Below are 21,550 nucleotides of genomic sequence, written 5' to 3' on the forward strand. Positions count from 1 at the left end.
CGCAAAGCAAACATCTCAACACACCCTGATCGAAAGGGTTCACTTCACCGCTGCTGCAGTATCACTGGGGGCGGCTAAGCCCTTAGGGTACACAAGGAACTGAGCGCTTCTTCAAACGGGTTATTCTTCAGGAAACTGACCATTTGGGTGATCACATCCAAAAGTAAATTGCAAAAAAAAGCTGGCATTTTATTTGTGGGATACAGATGTTCCGTTTAACTTCAAGGGTTCAAACAAGGAGATAAACCCGACTTCAGCGCAGACAACCGAACAGACTGTAGGAGGAGATATCAGGTGTATAGTTTCTCTCTTAAATGAACAAGGAAAAATACAAAATACAATACAAACATACTCCTTAAAAAAAGTTGTTTTTTATGATTTTTCCAAAAACATTTATTTAAAAGTGTTTGGGGAAAAATCATAACTTTATTATTATTATTATTATTATTATTATTATTATTATTATTATTATTATTTTTTTTTTTTTTTTTTTTAAAGGAGTGTTTTTTCAGGTAATAAAATGTAGTTGTGTTATCGCCAATCTCCCCCTTTGAAAATAAAGGAAGGAATCAGCTGGATTCAAAGAGTCAAATACAAAGAGTCTTTTAATAAACTAGTCCTGACACATTTACACCCCTGCCAGCTTTACTGTAGCGCTGCTAAAGCAAGTTTATCTTACCAGACTGCTTCAACACTAACTGTGTGTCTCAGTGAGGCTGCAGCTTCACTCTCTGTTGGCAGCGCCATGTAAACACTCTGAAGTGCCTGGGCTCTGACTTCTTAATAAATAGGATGACAATAACTGCAAAGCCATTGAAAGGTTTAACTCTTCAAGTGGTTAGTGGTCTGCACTGAAGAATCTTCTTCCTCACTGTGCAGCTCATGCGTTACAAGCTGTAGCAGGAGGCTGGGTTTGTGTTGCATTAGCATTAGCACACATTGCTGTAGACTTAAATATATGCTGTAGAACCAAAAAGGTCATTTTAGGATGGACTGAGGTCAACCGTCCGTGTAATTCAAATTCAGATGTATTTATTTAACTAGGATAGAACTCTTGAGATCTCATTTTCATGGGGGTCCTGGCAAGAGAAGGCAACAAGAAACAACTTTATATAAAAACAATTTAAAAAGCAGTCAAACAACTTAAAAATATAACAAAAACTAAAACAATTCAATGTATTTACAGCAATCTCAGCCCTGGTCAGATTGAAAATAGATACTGAGGAGCGATTGAAAAAAGGTGTTGTGAAGAGGCTGTTTTCATGTTTGAAGACAATGAATTCAAGATGCTTGATATACAGACACGCTGGCTCGTATTAGATCTCAATTTGGGGATTTTAAAAGTAGGCACATGACATGATCTTTGTGCACAGGTATAGTTACGCGTCTCTAACAGAGATGTAAGGTAACTTACACCTTATTAAACTGAACACACAGGCTAACAGCCTTAATCTCGTTTGGCTTCTGGGATCTGTGTAATGCTCTGCTGAAGGCTGCAGGCAGCAGCAGTGTGCACCGCTGACCTGGGGAGTCCATTCAGTCTCTCTAGCAGCACATCTGAATACCGCCACTGTTCAGATCAGCTGGCTCTTCCAGTCCTGGTCTTTGTTCCAACCCTGGAGTGGACTGGCCCTCCAGGGCCGTGATTGGATATGCCTGGTTTAGATTGTTAAAATAAGGCTCCTGTTTCGAGTTCCAACAATCTGTGACATTCCTCTGAAGGACCCTAGTTTAATGATTAAAAACCATGGCAGTATTTCGATCAGTCGAACAGTCACCCTTCACTGGGTTCATACCACTTTCACCTGTACAGGGGGCTCCTCCAGCCACGTTCCCCTGTGTTCCAGAATCGCCTGTGAGTTCAGCTGCACAAGAAGGAGGTGCTTCTCCAAGGCAGAGCCTTTTCTCAGCAAACACTGATAATGGAGCTTTGCGCAGGTATTGTGTGTGTCACTGGCAGCAGAGTCAACAGTTCATCGAAACTCCAGCGAAACCAGATAGCTGTTCACCCTATCGATGACCTGAACTAGATACAGATGTAGGGTGCATCTACAATGAGTAACACAACATGCATCTGGGAGGAAGGAGGGCTGGATGGGAACGAAAGAATCCGTTCAGGGGGAGGTTACATCTACAAATAATAACAGTATTCTTGTATTTAATGCATCACAAAAGCAAAAAACAAAACATAATAATAATAAAAGGATTGCTCGGTGTCATCTGAAGTTACCAAATAAAACTAGTTTCAGGCATCAAACCCCTTCAAGATGTCTCTGTGTTGAGAGAAGGAACCAGCTAACTTCCAGCACGCCTTTATAAATAAACAAAATAAAAAAAGTGACTTCAAAGTACACTGCGGTGAATCACATCAGCGATGCACATGCTTCAGTGCTCAGGCTTTGGGCCATGTTATTACTAACAGACTGGAACAGTTAGAAAGCAAGACTTTAAAAGAAGGCTCTGCTAAAGGATTTTTTTGGTTGAAACTCATTTTTGTGGCAATCCCAGATTATTAGGGATAGGGACTAGACTGTTGCACAGAATCAGAAAGAAACGAGAAGGGAATCGCCTAGAAACAGTGGACTTGGCCCTCCCACTATCCAGAGTGCACGGAATTATTTTTTTCAAATCTTACTCAGGGCAAAGTAATTTCACTTGGACTGCAACCAGGAGTTTTAAAATGCCAGCGTTTGAGAGATGATCCCAAGGTTAGGACAGGGGACACGTCAACAGGATTCACTATAAACTCATGAGTTTCATTAACTGTGTAAAACAGACAAAGGCCCCTTTCACTGAGCCAGAAAAAAAACTGGATGCCTGTAAATTTTACAAGATCGCTTCATCTAATCCTTTCTTTTACTCCTTTTTCCTCCCACTGTATCCCAAAACCAGAAAAGAAATATCTTGCAATACAACTTGATTAGTTCATTCTGAAGGCTGATGTTAATTAAACTGTTTCAGAAGGCTGTTAGGAGCTCCTTAACACATGGCCTGGAAGAGTTGTCATGATTGTGATGCTGCTATGAGACCGCAATTCTGTATTGAACAGGAGAGCTGTTGCTATTACACAGTACACACTGGTTTCCTACCAGGGCTACAGTTGCAGGAACCTTTGCAAGTTCACTGGTGCAAAGGAGAGTCCTGTACATATGAGAGGTGGCTGTCAGTTCCCTCTTCAGATTGAACTCTGTGCCCTGGAGACACTTTATAAAAGTTTACCATGTATTTCTGCACAGTATTTCTACAGTTTTCCCCACGCATCTACCGTAGATTTCCCTGGTTTACAGAGTTATTCTTTACAATGCTTACCTATGCTTTACCATGCTTTCACCGGGCTTTATTACACTTTGCAATGCTTTCTGCAATGGGAAACGGTTAGGAGGGACCTGGTGTGTGGTTTAACTGCTGTATTAACTCTTTCTGGTGCTGGAATCCTGAAGATCAAGCCTCGCTGTAGGAGGTGTCATTTCTGCACTGTGTGTGTGTGGTGTCGGCAGCCAGAGGAGGAAACGGTTTCCATATTCATCTAGATGCAGTCAGGGCTTTTGTTTTCTGCAAAAAAAGTGCTTGGGCTAGCAAGAGCTAACGAAATCCCCAGAGCTTCCCTCGCATGTTAATATTTCCCTGTGTTATTTTATCAAACGCGCATAGCTTAGAGTCCTGCCCTTATAAGGAGGTGCAGCCCGTTACCTGATTCTGATCCATGCCGGAGAAGGCCCCTTGTGTAAAAAAAACGTCCCATTTGCTTCGGCTGACAAGAAACCTGCTTTACATCTCCCTCTCCTCATCTGTCTAGGAAACGGAGAAAGATTTGCAAAACAAAAATCCACCTTGACTGTGATACAGAACATTAAACAAGACAGAGGCTCTCAGATTCCATTCACTGCTGTCATCAACAGAAACCCTGTCTATTATTATTATTATTACTACATGAAAGCAATCTTCAAAGTGCAGTGATATATATATATATTCCCCATGCAAGAACAACAGTGTATTTATGGGAGACACAAGACTGAGGATGGTCACCACCATTGTCATGCACTGCAGATAACAGCCAAACCATCAGCGAGGCGCTAACCCCTGGCAGCGAAGACGTTCTTACCTGAAACAAGAAGATCTGGCATGATGCTTCTGCAGGAATCAGAGGTTCACTGTCACATGTACTTTTCCTTTGGTGAGGCTGCTCTGCTCCCGATCTCTGAAGCCCTTTCTATACCATCACCTCTGGCATTGAGGGGCACCTGTTCAAGCACCTGTGTACCCCCGGGGCTCGGACCCTCGCTTCTTAGGCACACAACGCTCTCATTCCACACCGATCAAGACACTGCTGGCTTACAGCAGCTGATAGCAGCATGAGAACAGCTGATCTCCCGCAGACAGGAGTTAGAAGCCTTTTGTGTTTGTTGCAGAGTTGACTAGGCTTCCTTTGCCAGTTGTGGCCTCTTTTTAAACTCAAGCACTTCCCCACAGCCAACACAGTGTAGCCATTACACGCATATTCAAAACCAGACTGAATTCTGAACACACGCCATAGCGATGAAGTGCTTTGTCCAGTTGGCCAGATTGTGACCCCTAAAGCCACAGCCAGTGGTTCATGCTGCACAGTTATCAAGAAGAGCAAAGATTTGCTCCGTGTCCCATTTGTGTTGTGAACTGCCGAGCTGTGTCGTACTGTTTGTGCCGTGCAATGCAGCATCTCAAGGCTCTTCACAGCTCAGGGACTGCATTAGGCAAACACACTGCAACAACCATTGAGCACTCGCCAGCAAAAACCAAGGAAACCAAGGAAAGCAAAACCAGAAAAAAAAAAACCACAACATTCACAGTAAACAGCACCAGCATTTTAAACAAAACGCATGGTTATTTATTCATCATTCCATGCGCATCAACAATGACGTTATATTTACAGTTAGTGTGGAAAACAAGTCAGTAAATGCAACATGTTAAACAGAAGCACATTATCAATTCAATTCAAACAACCCGCAGTCAAATCCAACACTGATCCACCGTATCTTAAAGCCCACCTCTTGAATGTCTAATATTAATGTGTAGGAATACTTTGCGGGATACAAAATGTTCAACAGACAGATTGTAAAATGAAGAAACTGCGTTAGTTCTGAAGCTTCTGTACCCCGGGCGCCTGACCCATCGAATCGCTACTAGATTTGGAAACAAGACTTCTTTGCATTGCAATTTGAGCCGTCCTGGGTCTTAGTTCCATCCACTTGAGATGAACTGGGTAAGGAGTGGAGATTAACACCTCAGGGGGGCTTTGATTCACAGTGAAACCTGGACTGCTTAATGCTCAGAGTAAACACCCAGTTCTGGAGAAGCTGTACATTCACCCCTACTACAGTGCAAAAGGTCAACAATACCAGTTAAATCATTTGAACCCCACAATATTCCCATGTTTTGCAATCTCTACTGAAAGGTTAACCGCCTGGTGTTTTAGGAAGATGTTGAACTCTTGCACTCTTCCCCCAATCACTGAGGAGGTGAAGTTCTTAGGGGTTCAAAGTACTTGTATTGGGTTCCGATCGCTCGTGCTGAATCAGAGGTTTCAGGGAGCTGCTGGAACATAGTGAAGAAACCAGACTGCCTTCTGTGGGCGTGAGCAAACTTTAAAACCATCTAAAACCGAGAAATGGTAGAACCCCAGTGAGGGGGGGTGGAACAAACCAGGACATAACCACCAGTGAATTCCAGATGACTGGCTTTCAAACACCCCAGCACGTACACACCTTACAAGGCCAGCCGACTACAGCAGCTTCAATACTACCTCAAGTTTTACAACAACCCCCACCCCCCAAAAAAAAGTATTAAATAATTCAAAATATACAGACAAAATGCTTTCTACACACTAGATATGGTTAAGATGCACAAAGCGTCTTTTAAAAAAAAGAACATCCTTATGAAGTTCCTGCACGGCAGGAGATAAAGATGTCAGTGGCTGCTAGGGGATACTCGGTGCCATTCACAGCCCTGTCAGGCAGCTTGCAGGATGCAGGCACTGCTGTGAAGTCACTTTCTTTTTTTAATTTATTCATCAGCAGGAAAATACTGATGCAGCTTCCTGCGATAGCTGGGCTGGGAGGGTTTGTTCCTGTTGTCAGTATTCTTTGGCTGCTCAGGGCTATTTTGAGCTACACTTTCCGGACCCTTCATGATTTCAGCTTCAATAGAATACATATTTATTACTTCATAAAAAGAGAACCATTATAATAAAAAAAGAATGCGGTTTAAGCTCTCACTTTGTTAACCCAGCCATCACGTGTGAGAGCAAAGTCATTCAACTCCTGTTTCTTGAGGCTGTGTTTTGTATTTTTATCGTTTTTATTATAAAAACACGACTTGTTTTTAACTTGACTGAAGTAGAATAACTATTTCCTTGGAAGTGGAAAGAAATGCAGATTTAAAATCCCTCCAGGACTTGGAGTTGAGAACCACAGCATTTCAACAAAGCGCTTTTCATAGTGCGAGGATCCGCAGGTGAATCAGCAGAGCAGTCCTACACGTGGTGAGCAATCACTGCACACTTTGCATGAGCAGGTAACACTCAACACACAACTGTCACTAACTAGTAGTGTGCTTGTGCCCATGGACGGGTTAAAAATGCTCTCTCATCCTCTTCATCGCTCTCTCACCACCCTATTTCTTCATACAGGACTCTGCTCCTTTTCACAGAGAGAAATAAGACTCCTGTTGCACAGCAGTTTCACACATTCCAGATTTTACCACGAGCTTGATTAGCCACAGTGTACAGGAAACAAGTGCAGGTGTGAAAACTCAATAGTAAAACCAGGAACGGGTTGAACTGCTATGCAACGGGAGTCTATTTCCACTGCTGCTTTTTATCCACGCTCTCTTATCTGTTCATTCTTTTCTTTTAGCGCACAGTCACAAAACACAACAACGTTATTAAGCGGATTCGACAAAACACAGCATGCCAATCGCTGAGGAGTGAGCAGAAAGCACAGCGGCTGCAGATACGACATCACAGGCCTCCCAAACCACAGAGCCGGGGACATCACCCCTCCCAGGCAACGCTACTGCCCTCTGCGCATCGTTCACCTTCAACAACACTGAGCAGCTCGCTTCCATTCTGCAATTCAGAATATTACTTTACAGAGATTGTACACCAGCCAGACTCTCAATGACAAACTCATTTTTCTAGAAAGCGCATTTCTACAAAGTTCCAGAGTACAGCGCAAAGTCCTGGGAAGGGGGACTCTCTCAGATGCCACATAAAAATCGCTGGAACATGAAAGTAAACACTTTTGCACAGTAAATACGGATAGTGAGAAGTTGTGTTTCCTATCCAGCACTCCCGCTGGGGACAGTTACTGCAGTAGTTTCCAGCACCATGGTGCACAATGACCTCACATGGCAGCCTCAGGCAAGGGCGGCTGTCTTTGCCATTACCGAATCCTGCTCTATTCTATTACCGCGATCTCGTTTTAGCAGACAGCTTGCACAGGCATACAGCAAGGTAAGAACACAGCCCAATAGCATCTGATAAAATGTATTAAAAAAGAAATAGAAAATGTTAATAATCAGGCACACCACCTTTTAAGTGCTGTTGCAATCACCATCAGTAAACTCCAACAGACACACCCAAGAAAATAAAGAAAAAAAGGTGTACACTTTGTTATATTTATACATATATATAAAAAATATTCTGAACTTTGTTTTTGCACATTCGAGGGACACGCATGCATGCTTGTTTTCGTTTTTTTACGCTGCGGCACAACAGAGGAGACACTGGCTGAGCATGGATGGGCAGACACCAGCAACGGCACGACAACTTTTACAAAAGGAGAGAGAGAGAGGTGTTTGTGGGGCTGTGTGTCTGTCTCTGTCTGCAGAGCGAGGGGAGGGGGGGGTCCTGGGCTCACAGCCTGTGGCGGCGCGAGGCTGCCCCCCCGTCAGGGAGGGTGAGGGGGGGCTCCGAGTCGTCCATGGGCAGCACCAGCCGGGTGCCACGGATCACCAGCTCGTGGTCCCCGAATGCCAGCTCGTGGTCCAGAGCCTCGTCGGAGCCCACAGGCCCCTGCCGGCGAGACATGCCCGAGGCGGACGAGTCCGTGGTGACGGTGGAGTCCCCGAACGTCAGGCTGATGTCACCGTCGTTCAGGATCAGGTCCGAATCATCGTCCTTCAGCTGCTCCTGGTTCTGGAAGCAGACCCAACAACACCACACAGGGCACGAGCGTTAGGACCGGTACGGACAAGATCGGCTCAATTCCTGCCTTTCAATTCCAGTTCTTTCAAAGGGATTGGAATTGATATTTTAGAGACACAATCCTTGTTGCGACTGTTCAACTGCTTTCATTTGGAAGCCAATTAAATGGACTAACAGTGACTTCGATTTCAGTGATTGGTTGCCACTGTGATTTTAAGAGAATACTGCCGACTGCAGTTTTTATTTTTAATCAACGATGTGCTGGAATTGATGAAAAGGGAATCGGATTTGATTAACAGGAATCGAGCCCAGCCCTGGTTACGCAGCAGCGAGGATAGCCAGTCTGGTCTGGAGGCCCTTGCTTTCAGAGCTGCCCTCCAGTAAATTATGAAACAAGGAGAGTCCCGAAACCCAGGACCGGACACAGGTCTAGGGTGAGTTTTAACCTTGTTGGGACCTCTCTGTTTTGTGAATGCTTCTATCAAGCTCTTAGTAAAACCAGGAGGGGCTCAATCCAGTTATTATCAGATCAGGGTCCCTGAACACCTTCTGAACAGCCCGAGGAGGACCAGGGTCACTGGAGCGCTTGCAATGGAAGCTAAAATAAGAATCGTTAACGGCTATTTTTAAACACTCTTCAACACAGCACTGTTCATTCCTTAAAGAACAAAAAAATAATCGAAATGTCTGCCACTTCATGGAGACTTTCCAGAAATACGAAATTAAAACTAAATCACACAGACATGGCCAAGCAGGCCCTGTCCAGGGTTTTGTTTTGTAACCATTGGAAACTGGTTACTCGTTATAATCATCAAACCACAAACACAAACAAAACAGCTTTTTAGTGAAAAATGCAGTTCTGTTACCAGCAACCACAAAAATGTTTCAAAAGAACTGCTCTCTGCCAAAAGCATGACCCGTTTCAGGCATTGTGTCTCTTCTTTTATTTACAGTGTATAAAGAACAGCTACAACCCGAGATCACAAGATAACAACTCCACTTCGATATTCCCAGAGTTTAAGACAGAGCAAATCCATTATACAGAAAAGCTCAACAGACAGATTAAGTGTGTGTTAAATTCTTCTGTTGAGTGAACTTGCTAACCAACATGTCATTGTTTAGTTAGTAAATTAGTCAGCATGTGTATTCTGGCTTAATGATTAATGTGAGTGTTGTGTGTTTAACCAAATGCCCTGAGAAGAAACTAAATGCATTTAGTTAAAATAACTGATTTCCTTAAAATAACTGAGCCCCTGCCTCTCCTTGGACCCCCTTACCTCGTAGGCCTGAATGCTGGTAAGACACCGTGCCAGGGGCCCGCAGCAGGAGGGCAGGGTGGCAGTGAGCGGGGGCCCGCTGTGAGTCAGGATGGGCTTCAGATAACTGGGGGTTACTGGAGTTAAGGGTTCTTTACACCAAGCACAGTGATGTGCATCATCAGACACTGAAGCCCGTCACTGTCTGAAACAAAGCTGCATTGAACTGTGCACTTGAAAAAAAACACAGCAGATCATCACAGCATGCTGAACCCCATCAAAACTGCAGCTCAGCACAGCACAGTGAGCACCCATTTTAAAACCTTGTCTTTCTACGCTTTCAAATTGCACAGATAAACAAGGTGACACAAGCAGTAGAGAGAGAGACAGGCAAGCATGTGGTGTTCTTGCATCTTGCTGCTCCTTCTCGGGCATGAACAGTAGGGGGCAGTGCAAACACAGTAACTGCTCCAGCCCTGCTGAGAGATTCTGAACAGCACTGTTCTGCAGGTGTAGGAGCGCCCTCTGCTGCACAATATCAGGAACTGCCATTTATTCACAGTACAAGAGTGCAGCTTCACTCTTTCAAAAGGATACTTGTGGTCGAAGTTGTACCACATTCTGAACAGCCAGGCGCTCTCCTGTTTGGTGCTTTGACGAGCCCCTCCGTCCGCCACGATCTGCAAGTTTGATGTAGTAAAGAATCATATAAACACTTGTATATGTGTATCAACTGTATTATTATGATTGCTGATCATTTTGAATGCTTACACAAATGTAACAATAATACCACGCCACTGCGGATTCACTTTGTGTTTTCTTTTACACAGTTCTGAACTCAAGTAACCACATAGCTTACATTTTCAGTGTGTACAGAATGGTCGTGATCCGAATCCACTCCAACCCTAAAAGACACACAAATAAAAGAAATGTAAGTCCCCTAGTAGTTCAAAACGTCTCTGTTTAATCGTACGATTCTCTAGTGTTGATTCTGCTCAGATGATTCGCCATGCTTACTAACTACACCAGAAAGACATGCTTCTGAAAAGACTCCCCCCCCCAACAAATCAGCACGGAGAAGCGAGGTGGGAAGTGGGGGATATCGTGGAAATGTAAGTTCACAGGTTTTCAAAGGATGAACCGTGTGAAAAAAAAAAAAAAAAAAGACCTGAAGATCATGTTAAAACACGGCTAGGTAAAGGTGGGCATGCAGCTGCCGACACCAGCAATACTGAGGTATGAACCCCCCTGATCCACAAGCAGATATATAGGAGCTTCCATATATCAAGGGCAGTGCATTAGGTCTAGAAACAAAAACACTGTCCCTGTTCCTTGATTAGAAGATCCAGTACATTTTTGTTTACAAATGAACACCTGTATTATATCAGAGCTGGCTTGTGTTTACTAATGCTGACCGTGTGTAAATAGTTCCTGGTTAACCAGGCTCTGCTACTTGGCTATTCTGTACATACCCCCAGGCCCCGCCCCTCCTCCCCCAGGCCCCGCCCCCTCACCGGATCCTGAGCCAGGACAGCATCTGTGTGGTGCCGCCCCCGAACACCCAGACAGTGAAGAAGACGATGAGCAGGGTGGTGCTGAACATCATCTGCCTGGCGTAGGTGGCCGTGTCCCGGATAGACAGCGCGAACGTCATGGCTCCACGCAGACCTGAAACACAGCAAGACAGACCCCAGGCCAGGCCCTGTAACCAAGCAGCACGTGCATCAACGCACACAGCGGCAAACACACCTCGGCTCACATCCTCAAAGCGTTCACTCCAGTCTTCACTAACTCCTTTGAAAAGAGGTTTCACAAAACCAGAAGCAAACAGCTACGTTACTCTCAGGGTGTTTGTTTCTCACTTTGTAACACACACGCTCGCAAGCCAACAGGAACACGCACAACTCAACACACACATTTCACAAAAGACGTAGACCTTGTGTGATCAGATTGCCAAGCTCCTTTTTTTGAGACTTTAGAATATACCCTGAACTTAAATCAATGTATCTTATCAGAGCTCAAGAAAACACAATTAGGAAAACAGAAGAGTAGTCAAAGACACACCAGCACAGACACACAGACCCAGCAGGTACCTGCAAACATCATCATGTGCTGGAAGTTGGATCCAATCTTGTTCCTCCGGCCCAGGTTCAGCAGGAAGGACAGCGGGTAGATGTTGGCGGCTCTCCCCAGGAAAATAGCCAGCTGGAGGCAGAGCTGTTAAAGAATACCCCCTCACCATGCACAACACCCATCACATACGCACACAATCTAATTATGCACAAGATGGGTAAAACAGTGACGGATAGCAATACTAAATATCATAAACCCGAGGACTCTTTCCAATCCATTCTTATGGTACAGTATGTAGCAATGTGAATGGGCAAGTTAATAAATCGAATTTCAAAATGTACTAACCAGGGTAGAACACTTGAGATACACATCTCGTTCTCAAGGGGGTCTTTGAATGAAGAACCAACGCTGTGTAGATCATTCAAACTGACCCCATTATATACCAAGAAGGATACAAAAGCCCCCACGATGAAAGTGGGATTGAAGACGTGGTTCTGAAAAGTGAACAGTGTCAGGCCCATGTAGGAGAAAATGAAATTCTCAGCCAGGAAATTCAGGACTTCGAATAACTAGACAAAACACACAAAAACGGGTTTAACGCTGGGCACAGAAGACCTGTTCATTCAATCACTAGCTTCCCTACTAGCTGAGGAAAGCAATGCATTAATATTTGCAATGGAGACCGACATGCAGTCAATACAACTCATAAATCCAGATTACCTGGAAGTCTAAAGATCAGTCACTTTTCTTTAAAGTGTGAAGCACACCAATTTAACAAAACCGGTACATTGCTCATTGTAACCTGCACATTCAAAACCTGGCAAGTGAATTCCAAGTCAATTTACTCTCTTAAAATCAATTTCAAAAGCATAAATCTGCTTTGCTTTTGGATTGCGATTGGTTTGGTTTGTAAATATGCCAAAATAAAAAAAGATTGGTTTGCTTAGTTTAGCTAGAGCTATATTATTTTCTAAGATTTTTCTGGGCATCAGTTACCAAGCTTTTAAAAACCAAGCCCCGAGTCTGTCATTGTCAGGCGAGAGGTATGCATCAGTTTGAGAATCAAAATCCTTTAGATTTGAGCCGATGCGCGCCTTAAAGATGACAGCATTGGAGCGGATCTGATGCGCAATGGCAGATCGCAACTTCCGTTGAAGTGCTTAGAAAGCAATGCATACTTGCACCCTCCACTGAACGCTGGCCCGCCCACACCCCCTAGCTGTTAGACTCCAGTTCAAGCTGAGCTTTACCTGCTTGGTTCTGTCCTGGGACTCTGGAGACAGGTTGTTGTAGGTGTAATGAGCCTGAGTGATTCCACAGAACAGCACAGCTACCACGCCTGTAGAGTGGGGATACAGAGAACGACAGAGCACTCCTCCAAATCACATTTCACGCTCCCCTTTATCTGAAGCAGCTGGCCAGCAATGCGTTCTTACAGCAAGCTAATTAAAAAGTTCCACCAAGGTCACGTTTTTGACAAGATTATTATTATTCAAAGAACTTTGTATTTCAAACAAAACTTTTTTCTGTTAAGTGGAGATCATTTAATCTTGTAATACGCTTGTTTCTATTTGAACTGGTACAGCGGCCCTGTGCACTGATATTACAGACAGGTTAACACCGTGGGTCTGGCAGATCTGCTGCCCTCCCACACCTCTCACTAGAACAGTGCCTTTCTTCCCAGGTGCCCTCGGAGAACACAGATAGCTGGGGCATTGTATGGTAGTGTATTTCGTTGTATTGTATTGCATTGTATTGTAAGGTATGGTACTGAATTGTACCATGCGAGAGATAGGGTCAGCCGCTCAGATTCGGCTGCAGTCTCTCTACCTGTGAATCCGCAGGCCTCGGCCAGAAGGAAGGTGCTCCAGGACATCAGGAAGAAGAGAGCCGTCTCCAACAGCGGGAAATCCCGCAGCTTCGTGAACTTGGTAACGTGCGGACAGAGAGAGGGGGAGTCAAGGAGCAAAACCCTGCCTCCCTGCGTGCACGTGGATCTCAAACACCAGGTCTGTCTGCCTCGCTGATTTCAAACACCAGGTCTGTCTGCCTCGCTGATCTCAAACACCAGGTCTGTCTGCCTCGCTGATCTCAAACATCAGGTCTGTCTGCCTCGCTGATCTCAAACACCAGGTCTGTTTGCCTCGCTGCGTGCACGCTGATCTCAAACACCAGGTCTGTCTGCCTCGCTGATCTCAAACACCAGGTCTGTCTGCCTCGCTGATCTCAAACACCAGGTCTGTTTCTGTCTTACAAACTGGCTCCATAAAGGAGGAGGCGGCTGTGGTAATAGTAGACCAGTTAATAATACTATGACACTAAAATAAAATGTAATTAATAATCTTATAGCACTTACAATATTTGTACATGAATGATTTCTACATATTTTGGGTGCAGTGTGCACTTCATCTGCTGTGTATGTTTTTTCTTTGCAAGTGTATGCTTGTGTGTACAGCTTGTGTTTAGTTACCAACGGTATAAAGCAAGAACAAACAAGATTAAAAAAAAAAAAAATGTTCAAGTTGCATGTAAAGAAACATTTAAACGTGGTTTTGCAATAGACTACTGTGTGTGTGTGTGTGTGCGCGCGTGCGTGCGTGTGTGTGCGTGCGCAAGGTTCCCCAACAGTAACAAAGGATATCAAGGCAGTCATGACTCCGGTTGCCGCTCCCAAGGCGAAGGAGCCGCTGAAGATTCCCAGGAAGATCCCGAAGGATTTGAACACGGCACTCACGTCGAAGGTGTGGTGGTTGTCTCCGGCTGGCTGGTAAGCGACGATTGACCTGAGAACCCACAGCAATGACAATGAGATCCAGCTCCCACCCGGGTTCTACAGGGCATCTAACCTCAGTGCAAAGCAAGGACCGTTTCCTGCCAGCTGCTGAAGGAACTAGTGGGAGGTAGGTGGTGTTTTCAAGCAAAATTCCACAAGTGAATCTAAACACTACAACATGGAAAACTGGATGGGACTGGACAAGAACGGACAACTTTAAAATTGCCCAGTTGTTAAAAATAACTTTGACTGGCTGTATAAATCACCCTCTGAAATAAACTAAAAGATTAAAGCACTACTTGACAGGCACATCATAACATTGCTCATGCAGAATAACCTTGCAGAAGACGCAGCCTCTTCTGAGTCTCAATTTACATTTCCAGATTCCTGCCATTAACTGACCATCAGGGAGAAGACATTAGCCACGGTGCTGCCAGTCAGAAGTTAAACAGACCGAGGCGATTTTTTATCTGCACACTTACTGCCTAAACTGCTTCGTTCTGATCCTCGGGGGGGGGGGGGGGGGGGAATACTGGGTTTTGTTCCAACCAGTTTAATACAGTTAAATAAATAAATAACTAAATAAATATATTTGAGGCTGCCAAAAACAGGTTTCAGTGCATTTATAATCAAAGCATACAGTACTGGTTGTAACAAACACCTGGACTAAAGACGAGGCTTCAGTGCTACTGGTCTAAATGATCCCCTCTCTCCGTTTCTCAGGAGGAAGGGGAGCTGGTAGTGTGGGACTAGCAGGGATAAACAAGACCTGATACTCCAAGTACATTCAACAGCGGTCTCAGGAGTATGTTTGCTAGTAACATACATGTTAGGATGTAACAAAAAAAAATTGAAAAGGTATCTGCAAAGACCAGTCACCAGGACGCAGACTCTAACATCCTTCATGAACCGAGGGAAGCCCTCATGAAGTTTGATCAGGTTTGGGTGAGCGTTAATCAAGATGTAGCCGATTGTTTAAACGGGACATACAGCGCGTTAGGGGAAGCCAAGGGTCTTAAGATAATATTAAAAAGAAAGAAAGCAGGCAAAGACAGAGGACCTTATTCATCAAGCCTTCACACACACCAGTACATTCAGAAAAGAAAACAAAAGGTCCTTGTTTAAGCAAACCAGGACGACAGGACGACAGGAGTCGTAGTTAGGAAACATCTGAAACAAAACAGCAAATTACCAGGATTTGTCATCACCCCCCCACCCCCCACCCCCCACCCCCCACCCCCCAGCTGAAACACACAATACGTGAGATAAATGCCCACCAGAGTTACTTTGCATTGAATGTACTAGTGATGTGTTACACTGCCAGTACCAGCAGTGACTGCTGGTAATTTGCTGTGTGCAGATCTAGCACTCCAGCAGTGTCACTCAGGAGGAGCTGCCCTGATAGAGCAGAGCCACACTACAAGCACCACAGCACAGCTCATCGCAGCACAGCTCAGCAAAGCACACCCATTAGTCATTATCCCCTGCATGTCCGCCAGGCTGCGAACCGTTTCCGAAACTGTGGCATTGACCTGCTCCACGTGAAGCCTGTGGGCGGAGTGCTTTCCAAAATAAATAAGAATTCTGCAAGTAAACAATGCGCGGGTCAGGGGTTAGTTATCATCACACAGCAAAGCACAGCACAGCGTAGCATATTCCACTGTGTTAAAACATGCATGTGACACAGCAGCGTTACATTTCAGAACATTGCACTGTGTTAGAACATGGGATTTCTACAACAGGGTTCTATTTCAGAACATTCCACTGTGTTACTACAAACTTAGACACACCAGAGGTTGCTACCTTTGTGCGGTGGTTTGTCTAAAAGCACATTTACAAAGTCTATAACAAAACTGAACTGTATGAACCAGTGGGGCTCCACCCCATTTAAAAGAAGACAGGCACATAAACGTACTGCACTGTGTTGCAGTGCTGTTAGGGTCTCTTGAGGTAGTAAGCGGCTATTGCACGGACAAAAACAACACAATTCCTAGACCACAGCTTCATTCCCTTCCTGTGAAAACACAGCGATTCTCTTTCATCTGAACCAGCAGCAGGTCTGAAAGCTGCTGCCTTTTACATCGTGGGGTTAGGCCCTTCTGTTTACCAAGGTTATAAAAATCATCACAGCAGAGAGGGCTTGAATCACTTCTGCAGATCCGAGACTCAAGACACTGAGAAAGACTTCTAGTCGAATCACATAGCATTGAATGTGTTCACATTTCTTAACTTTGTACGGTTTAGTGTTTAGTAGTTACAGACAGCGTTGGGGTCAGTTCCTGTGTTACAATTCCAATTCCTTTTCCAATCAGAATTCCTTTTTAAAATCACTTCGAAGGAACTGGAATTGATATTTTAGAGTCAGAATAACGGTTGCGATTGTTCAACTGCTTTCATTTGAAGCCAGTTTAATTGACTAACAGGGACTTCAATCGAAGTCATTTGTTGCCACTGCGAGAAGCTCGTTTCAGCAGAATTTGGATCAGTGATGTGCTGGAATTGATGAAAAGGGAATGGGAATGGATTTTAAAGAGGAATTGGAATTAAAGTACAGGAAGTGAGCCCGACCCTGGCGACGGATGGGGTTCAGGTCCACTGTGTTGTATTTGCATTGACTCACGAGGACAGCACGATGGCCACTGCGTCGTTCAGGACACTCTCTCCGAAGAGGAGCGCATACAGATCCACGTCCACCTGCAGCTCGTGGAATATCGCCAGCACCGTCACTGCAGGGGACAGTTCAAAATCCTTATCAGAAATGCATGACACGTCACATTCTGCACAGAGAGTAGAACCAGGGGGCAGAAATGGAAGCGAAGTAAAAAGCACATTTAGAACAGGAGTCAGGAAGCACTTTTATACACAGAGCAGCTACCAGGTGACGTAGTAGGATCTAAAACACTGGGAACATTTACAAAGAGACGGGATTCTGTGCTTTTAAATGAGAATGGTGTGCTAACAAGGGACCAGCCTTGATGGGTCGAATGGTCTTTTCTCGTTCCCAAACTTCTCTTATGTTCTCCAGTTCATTGCACATCACAAATTCCTACAAGTAGCCATACCTACCCTTCTTTCAAAGCAACTTTCACAGGCGATTCTAGAATTGTTTTATGAGCGAAATAACGTTTGAAAAACGCTCACGGTGTAAAACTCAGCAATGTTTCAGGGGCTGGATAGGGGCTCATTTATGAGCACTTGTATGCAAAGGGATAGGTGTGGAGGCTAAGTGCGGAGATAACAAGGAAAGCGAGTTGTTGCTCAAGAAGGCTCCTGCTGACACAGAATTGCGATACTTCCCCATGCACTGTATACTGTATCCATCCCTCTCCCAGGTACACTAGAAATGTCCCTCTGCTACAGTACCTACCTGGGTCAGTGGCGGATACAATGGCACCAAAAAACAGGCAGTCTGTGAAGTAGAAATCTCCTCCCAGCTGACCGACCCAATTCATGAGCATTACACACCCATACATAATCGACCTGGCCAAGAAAAACAAACAGAAAACAAACTCCTAACAACCAAGAGGGCTTGGCATCCTTAAGCTGAGGGCACACAAAGCCACGTTTCCAGGGACAGCGGCTTGAAACCTGGTTCCAGGAGACCTCGTTTGAGGCAACTCTGCCGTATCAAACCCCAAGTCTCCCCTGGTGCGCCGTGCAGTGGACTGAAACCAAGTTCCAAGACACAAAGTGGCTTTGTTTTCCCCTGAGCTTTAAAATGCGGTGGAAGTTATTGACGAATCAGTTACTGTACTATAAAACTAAACAAACATCAAGTTAGCATCTTAATAAAACTGAAACTTGGCAGTTCGCCACCAAACAAGGCTTGGTATGAGTGCTATATTGTGTATGGTTGATCTGAGGGGAGAGTAACTCAAAGCAGACTAGATTTCTGTATGGTTTAAATACAATGTCTTTGTGTCACTGTACTTACCCAATAACAAAACAGGACAGGATGGTTCCAATAAAAGCATAGGCGAGAATAGATCCCAGATTCCTGAAGAAATGCCTCTGAAACACACAATGAGACAAGTCGCTTTCTTACACACGACCCCAATCATAATCTCTGCAACCTGCTATTAAAAGAACTAGCACAAGAACAACTGCAAAAATACATTGTGTATGGCCTTGTAATACCATCCTTCTTCTCAGCCTGTGTCTGCGCAGTAACGGGACAGAACTGCAGTGCAGAACTAGAAGGGAAACCTGCAGTTCAGCAGAGGCTCAGAAGCACCTACCCTTTTGAGACTGTATCCCGCATTGAATATAATAGGAGGGAGCAGAATGTTAAAGAACACTTCGGGGTCAAAGGTCACCTGAAAGCAAAAACATAAAACGTGACGTTAACGCCCACTTGCATACAACATCCAGCACATAACCCCAGCACCAGAAACGAACCACTCGCCTCTAGGATTTCCATGAGTACACTAACCAACTGCAGGGATACAAAGCAGACTCCAACTGCATAGCAGTTTAACCCATTCCAGGTTCTACTGCAGTCAAAGTGTACAGGTAACAAGTTCAGGTGTGTCTTATTAATGGATCACAGTGCTATGCAATAGGAGTCTTATTTCCATCTCTGAAATGGCATATAATAGTAACTCTATGTATCCACTACAGACAAAGTTATGAAGCTGTATTTAAGAGGGTAATGCATATAAACACATTTAAGGGTGCCTTTGCTAGAACGGATTAGCCCGTATCACATGATTGTTCAATAATAATCATTCTTGTTTGTTCAGGTGACAGAAGAGTACTTTGCTTTAAGACTCCAGACCCGAGCTGAAGGCTAAGCAGCAGCGCTGCTCCCTCTGTGTAAAGAATAAGCCGTGTTTACCTTGCGGAGCATCTCGTTGTCCTGCACATCGTTCACCTCCTTGGGGTTGATCTCTCCCTTCAGTGTGTACTCATAGAACTTGCCGCTCATGTTCACCAGCAGCGTGGCAGGGCTGGAGTTCACGTGGCAGCTGAGCGTCACGTTGCTGACGTCCCGGGGCACGTGGATTCCATAGCGCAGCACCACGCCCACCAGCAAACCTGCACGCAAACACACAGATCCAGACATGGAAATGAGACTCCCGTTGCACAGCAGCTTGATCCATTCCTGGTTTTTCTAGGAGTTTATTAAGACACACCTGAGCTTGTTACCTGTACACTGTGGCTAATCAAGCTCCTAGTAAAACCTGGAATGGGTGAAGCTGCTATGGAGTCTTATTTCCATCCCTGTACTTGACAAACATCAGATGAAGGGGCTTGGCTCTCAGCACATTAAACATAAAGAAATAAATGAAATTCACAAAAAACTTGAAGGAATGTTTTTATAAGCACTGTTTTTGCAGATCATGAAGCCCTGTTTAAGAGACGGTTCGAAGTTTATCCTCATTTTTCCAAAGCAACGTTTAGTCTAACAGTATGACAATAAACGCTCAAAAAATAACAGTCCCTGGAGTCTGCTGTTGCCATCAATATCAGGGGTTCAGAGTTGGATCCAAACTATTTTTTACTTGATTGAATAAAGTCTATCAGGAATAATCTTTGATGTGAAGTTAAACAGCAAGTGTTAAGGGGCATTGCACTTGGCAAAAAAAACAAAAACAAACAAACACCGCAAAAAAAGCAGTGGAAAGTTATTGTTACTCAAAATATGTTGTTGCTTTTCTTGTATACAGTGAAACCTGAATCAACCGGTCTCTGAACAGCACAAAACTAAGACCATCTTCAACACAATGATCTGTGGTTTCGTTGCTGCTGTTTTACAGTATGCAGTCTGGTGAGCATTATCCAGGCACAGCCAGGATAAGTCAAGGTAAGTCAGGAGTGCATATTCCCTGCCAAAGACGTGTTACATGTGACACGTGTCAATACTGTGAAAAAATAAGGTCACCATGACCTACACCAACTCCAGGGACAGACTGCATAAATGCACACATGGCTTACCTCCAACTAAACTGGGCGGTATATTGGTTCAGTACTGGGAGATCATTTGAAAAAGCTGATCTGAATGTGGAACCGTCCCAAACCCAATCCAATGGAAGCTTACAGTTTGCCTCTGATGACATCACAATGGTCACTTTTCAAGGCGAGGTCCAGTACAATATCTGCTGGAAATTTCGTTTTTTGCGGGGGGGGGGGCTTTCCAAAGCAACAGTATTCACTGATTACATGGTTATCATCACTTTAATTATAAACAACAACAAACTGCCACCTGCTGGCAACTGCAGAAAAAGATCATTTATTTACACTGCAAGCACAGTCTCCCCAAAAACACATTGCACAGGACTTTCTTATATATATATAAATACTACACTCTGTGTGTAACAAAAACAGGTCTTTGATTAGAAGAGCCACACAGGCGACCATCACATGTTTCTTGACAATGCTTGACTGGCAGTGTTTAAAAAACCACCACACCGCAAACCCATTGCGCTTATCTTCTCAATTGCAAACGCTGCATCAGAAACACAGCATGCGATATTGTTTTAGGGCATTCCTCTTGCGTACCAGATCAACAAGCTAGTCTGGCCTTTCCTGTTAGCAGATCAGTGCCTATGCATACTGTTGTTACTAAGATTGAAAAACACGCAACCAACGAGACAAAGCTACTGAACCTGCGGCACGGTCAGCAGTTGTCAACATTATACCCGCCACACACTCCCAGTGATAGGCCTATGCTATTCTGTGCTGGTAAGTGGTACTTTATGGTCTGAGATTATGAATGTATCACGCCCCTGTCCATAGCATGCACACGCATACTGACCAGCCTGCCATCACAACACATGCATTTAATTAATGAGCAGTGCAGTCCCTCACCGTAGATCATAGCCAGGCCGGTTTCGTGCAGAAACCTGAAGCGGCGGTGTTTGAAAAGCCAGATGGTGAGGATGGTAAGGGTCAGGAGCATGATGAAAATTAAGAGATTGGCGCTGTCCTGCCTGTGGCTCGCCTCAGCCTGTTTCTCTGTCACAATGTCTTCCATGGCACTGTCGTCCGCGCCGCACGAACACAGAGACGCCAGCAGCAGGCAGGCTAGCACGGAGAAAGGCAGTGTTGGCGAGCCCCTCGGAGCCGCGGCTTTTCTGGTTTTGGAACCCATGGCCAGGTATCCGCTCTCCGCTTCCCTCCTTGCTGGTTGTCGTTCCTCTTCCAGCGGGGGCCGGGGTAGCTGTTCCTGTTTCGCACACTCACTCCCCACTCTTCCAGAACAAACATGTCATGTGACAGGGGAGTGGCTGGCTTCGCAGCTCACCCACCGGAAGCGCGCTGTAG

General features: G+C 44.7%; 1 protein-coding gene across 1 annotated transcript; it reads right to left on the reverse strand.

Annotated features, from left to right (window-relative positions):
• Nucleotides 1-4,819: 4,819 nt before the first annotated feature.
• LOC117430610 (sodium/hydrogen exchanger 6-like) lies at nucleotides 4,820-21,522 on the reverse strand. Its single transcript, XM_059001391.1, has 16 exons — nucleotides 21,095-21,522; nucleotides 19,122-19,321; nucleotides 18,523-18,600; nucleotides 18,219-18,295; nucleotides 17,652-17,764; nucleotides 16,905-17,010; nucleotides 14,153-14,294; nucleotides 13,342-13,447; nucleotides 12,762-12,850; nucleotides 11,967-12,080; nucleotides 11,532-11,643; nucleotides 10,953-11,106; nucleotides 10,298-10,343; nucleotides 10,036-10,118; nucleotides 9,460-9,565; nucleotides 4,820-8,173 (listed from the first exon to the last, which is right to left on the reverse strand). The coding sequence occupies exons 1-16, from the start codon at nucleotides 21,375-21,377 to the stop codon at nucleotides 7,892-7,894; spliced, it is 2,091 nt and encodes a 696-aa protein (XP_058857374.1). The 5' UTR covers nucleotides 21,378-21,522; the 3' UTR covers nucleotides 4,820-7,891.
• Nucleotides 21,523-21,550: the final 28 nt, after the last annotated feature.

Source organism: Acipenser ruthenus, chromosome 26 (genome assembly GCF_902713425.1).
Source record: "Acipenser ruthenus chromosome 26, fAciRut3.2 maternal haplotype, whole genome shotgun sequence".
In the NCBI taxonomy this organism is placed as follows: Eukaryota; Metazoa; Chordata; class Actinopteri; order Acipenseriformes; family Acipenseridae; genus Acipenser; species Acipenser ruthenus.

What these genes read in the sequence shown, in the direction of transcription:
- LOC117430610 (XM_059001391.1), bottom strand. Translation starts at nt 21,377, where the DNA reads ATGGGTTCCAAAACCAGAAAAGCCGCGGCTCCGAGGGGCTCGCCAACA. An exon ending in TGTATCCGCCACTGACCCAG is followed by an intron (nt 17,011 to 17,651) that starts GTAGGTACTGTA and finishes TGTCCCCTGCAG; the next exon opens with TGACGGTGCTGGCGATATTC. An exon ending in CCCAGGACAGAACCAAGCAG is followed by an intron (nt 12,081 to 12,761) that starts GTAAAGCTCAGC and finishes TGTTTTGTCTAG; the next exon opens with TTATTCGAAGTCCTGAATTT.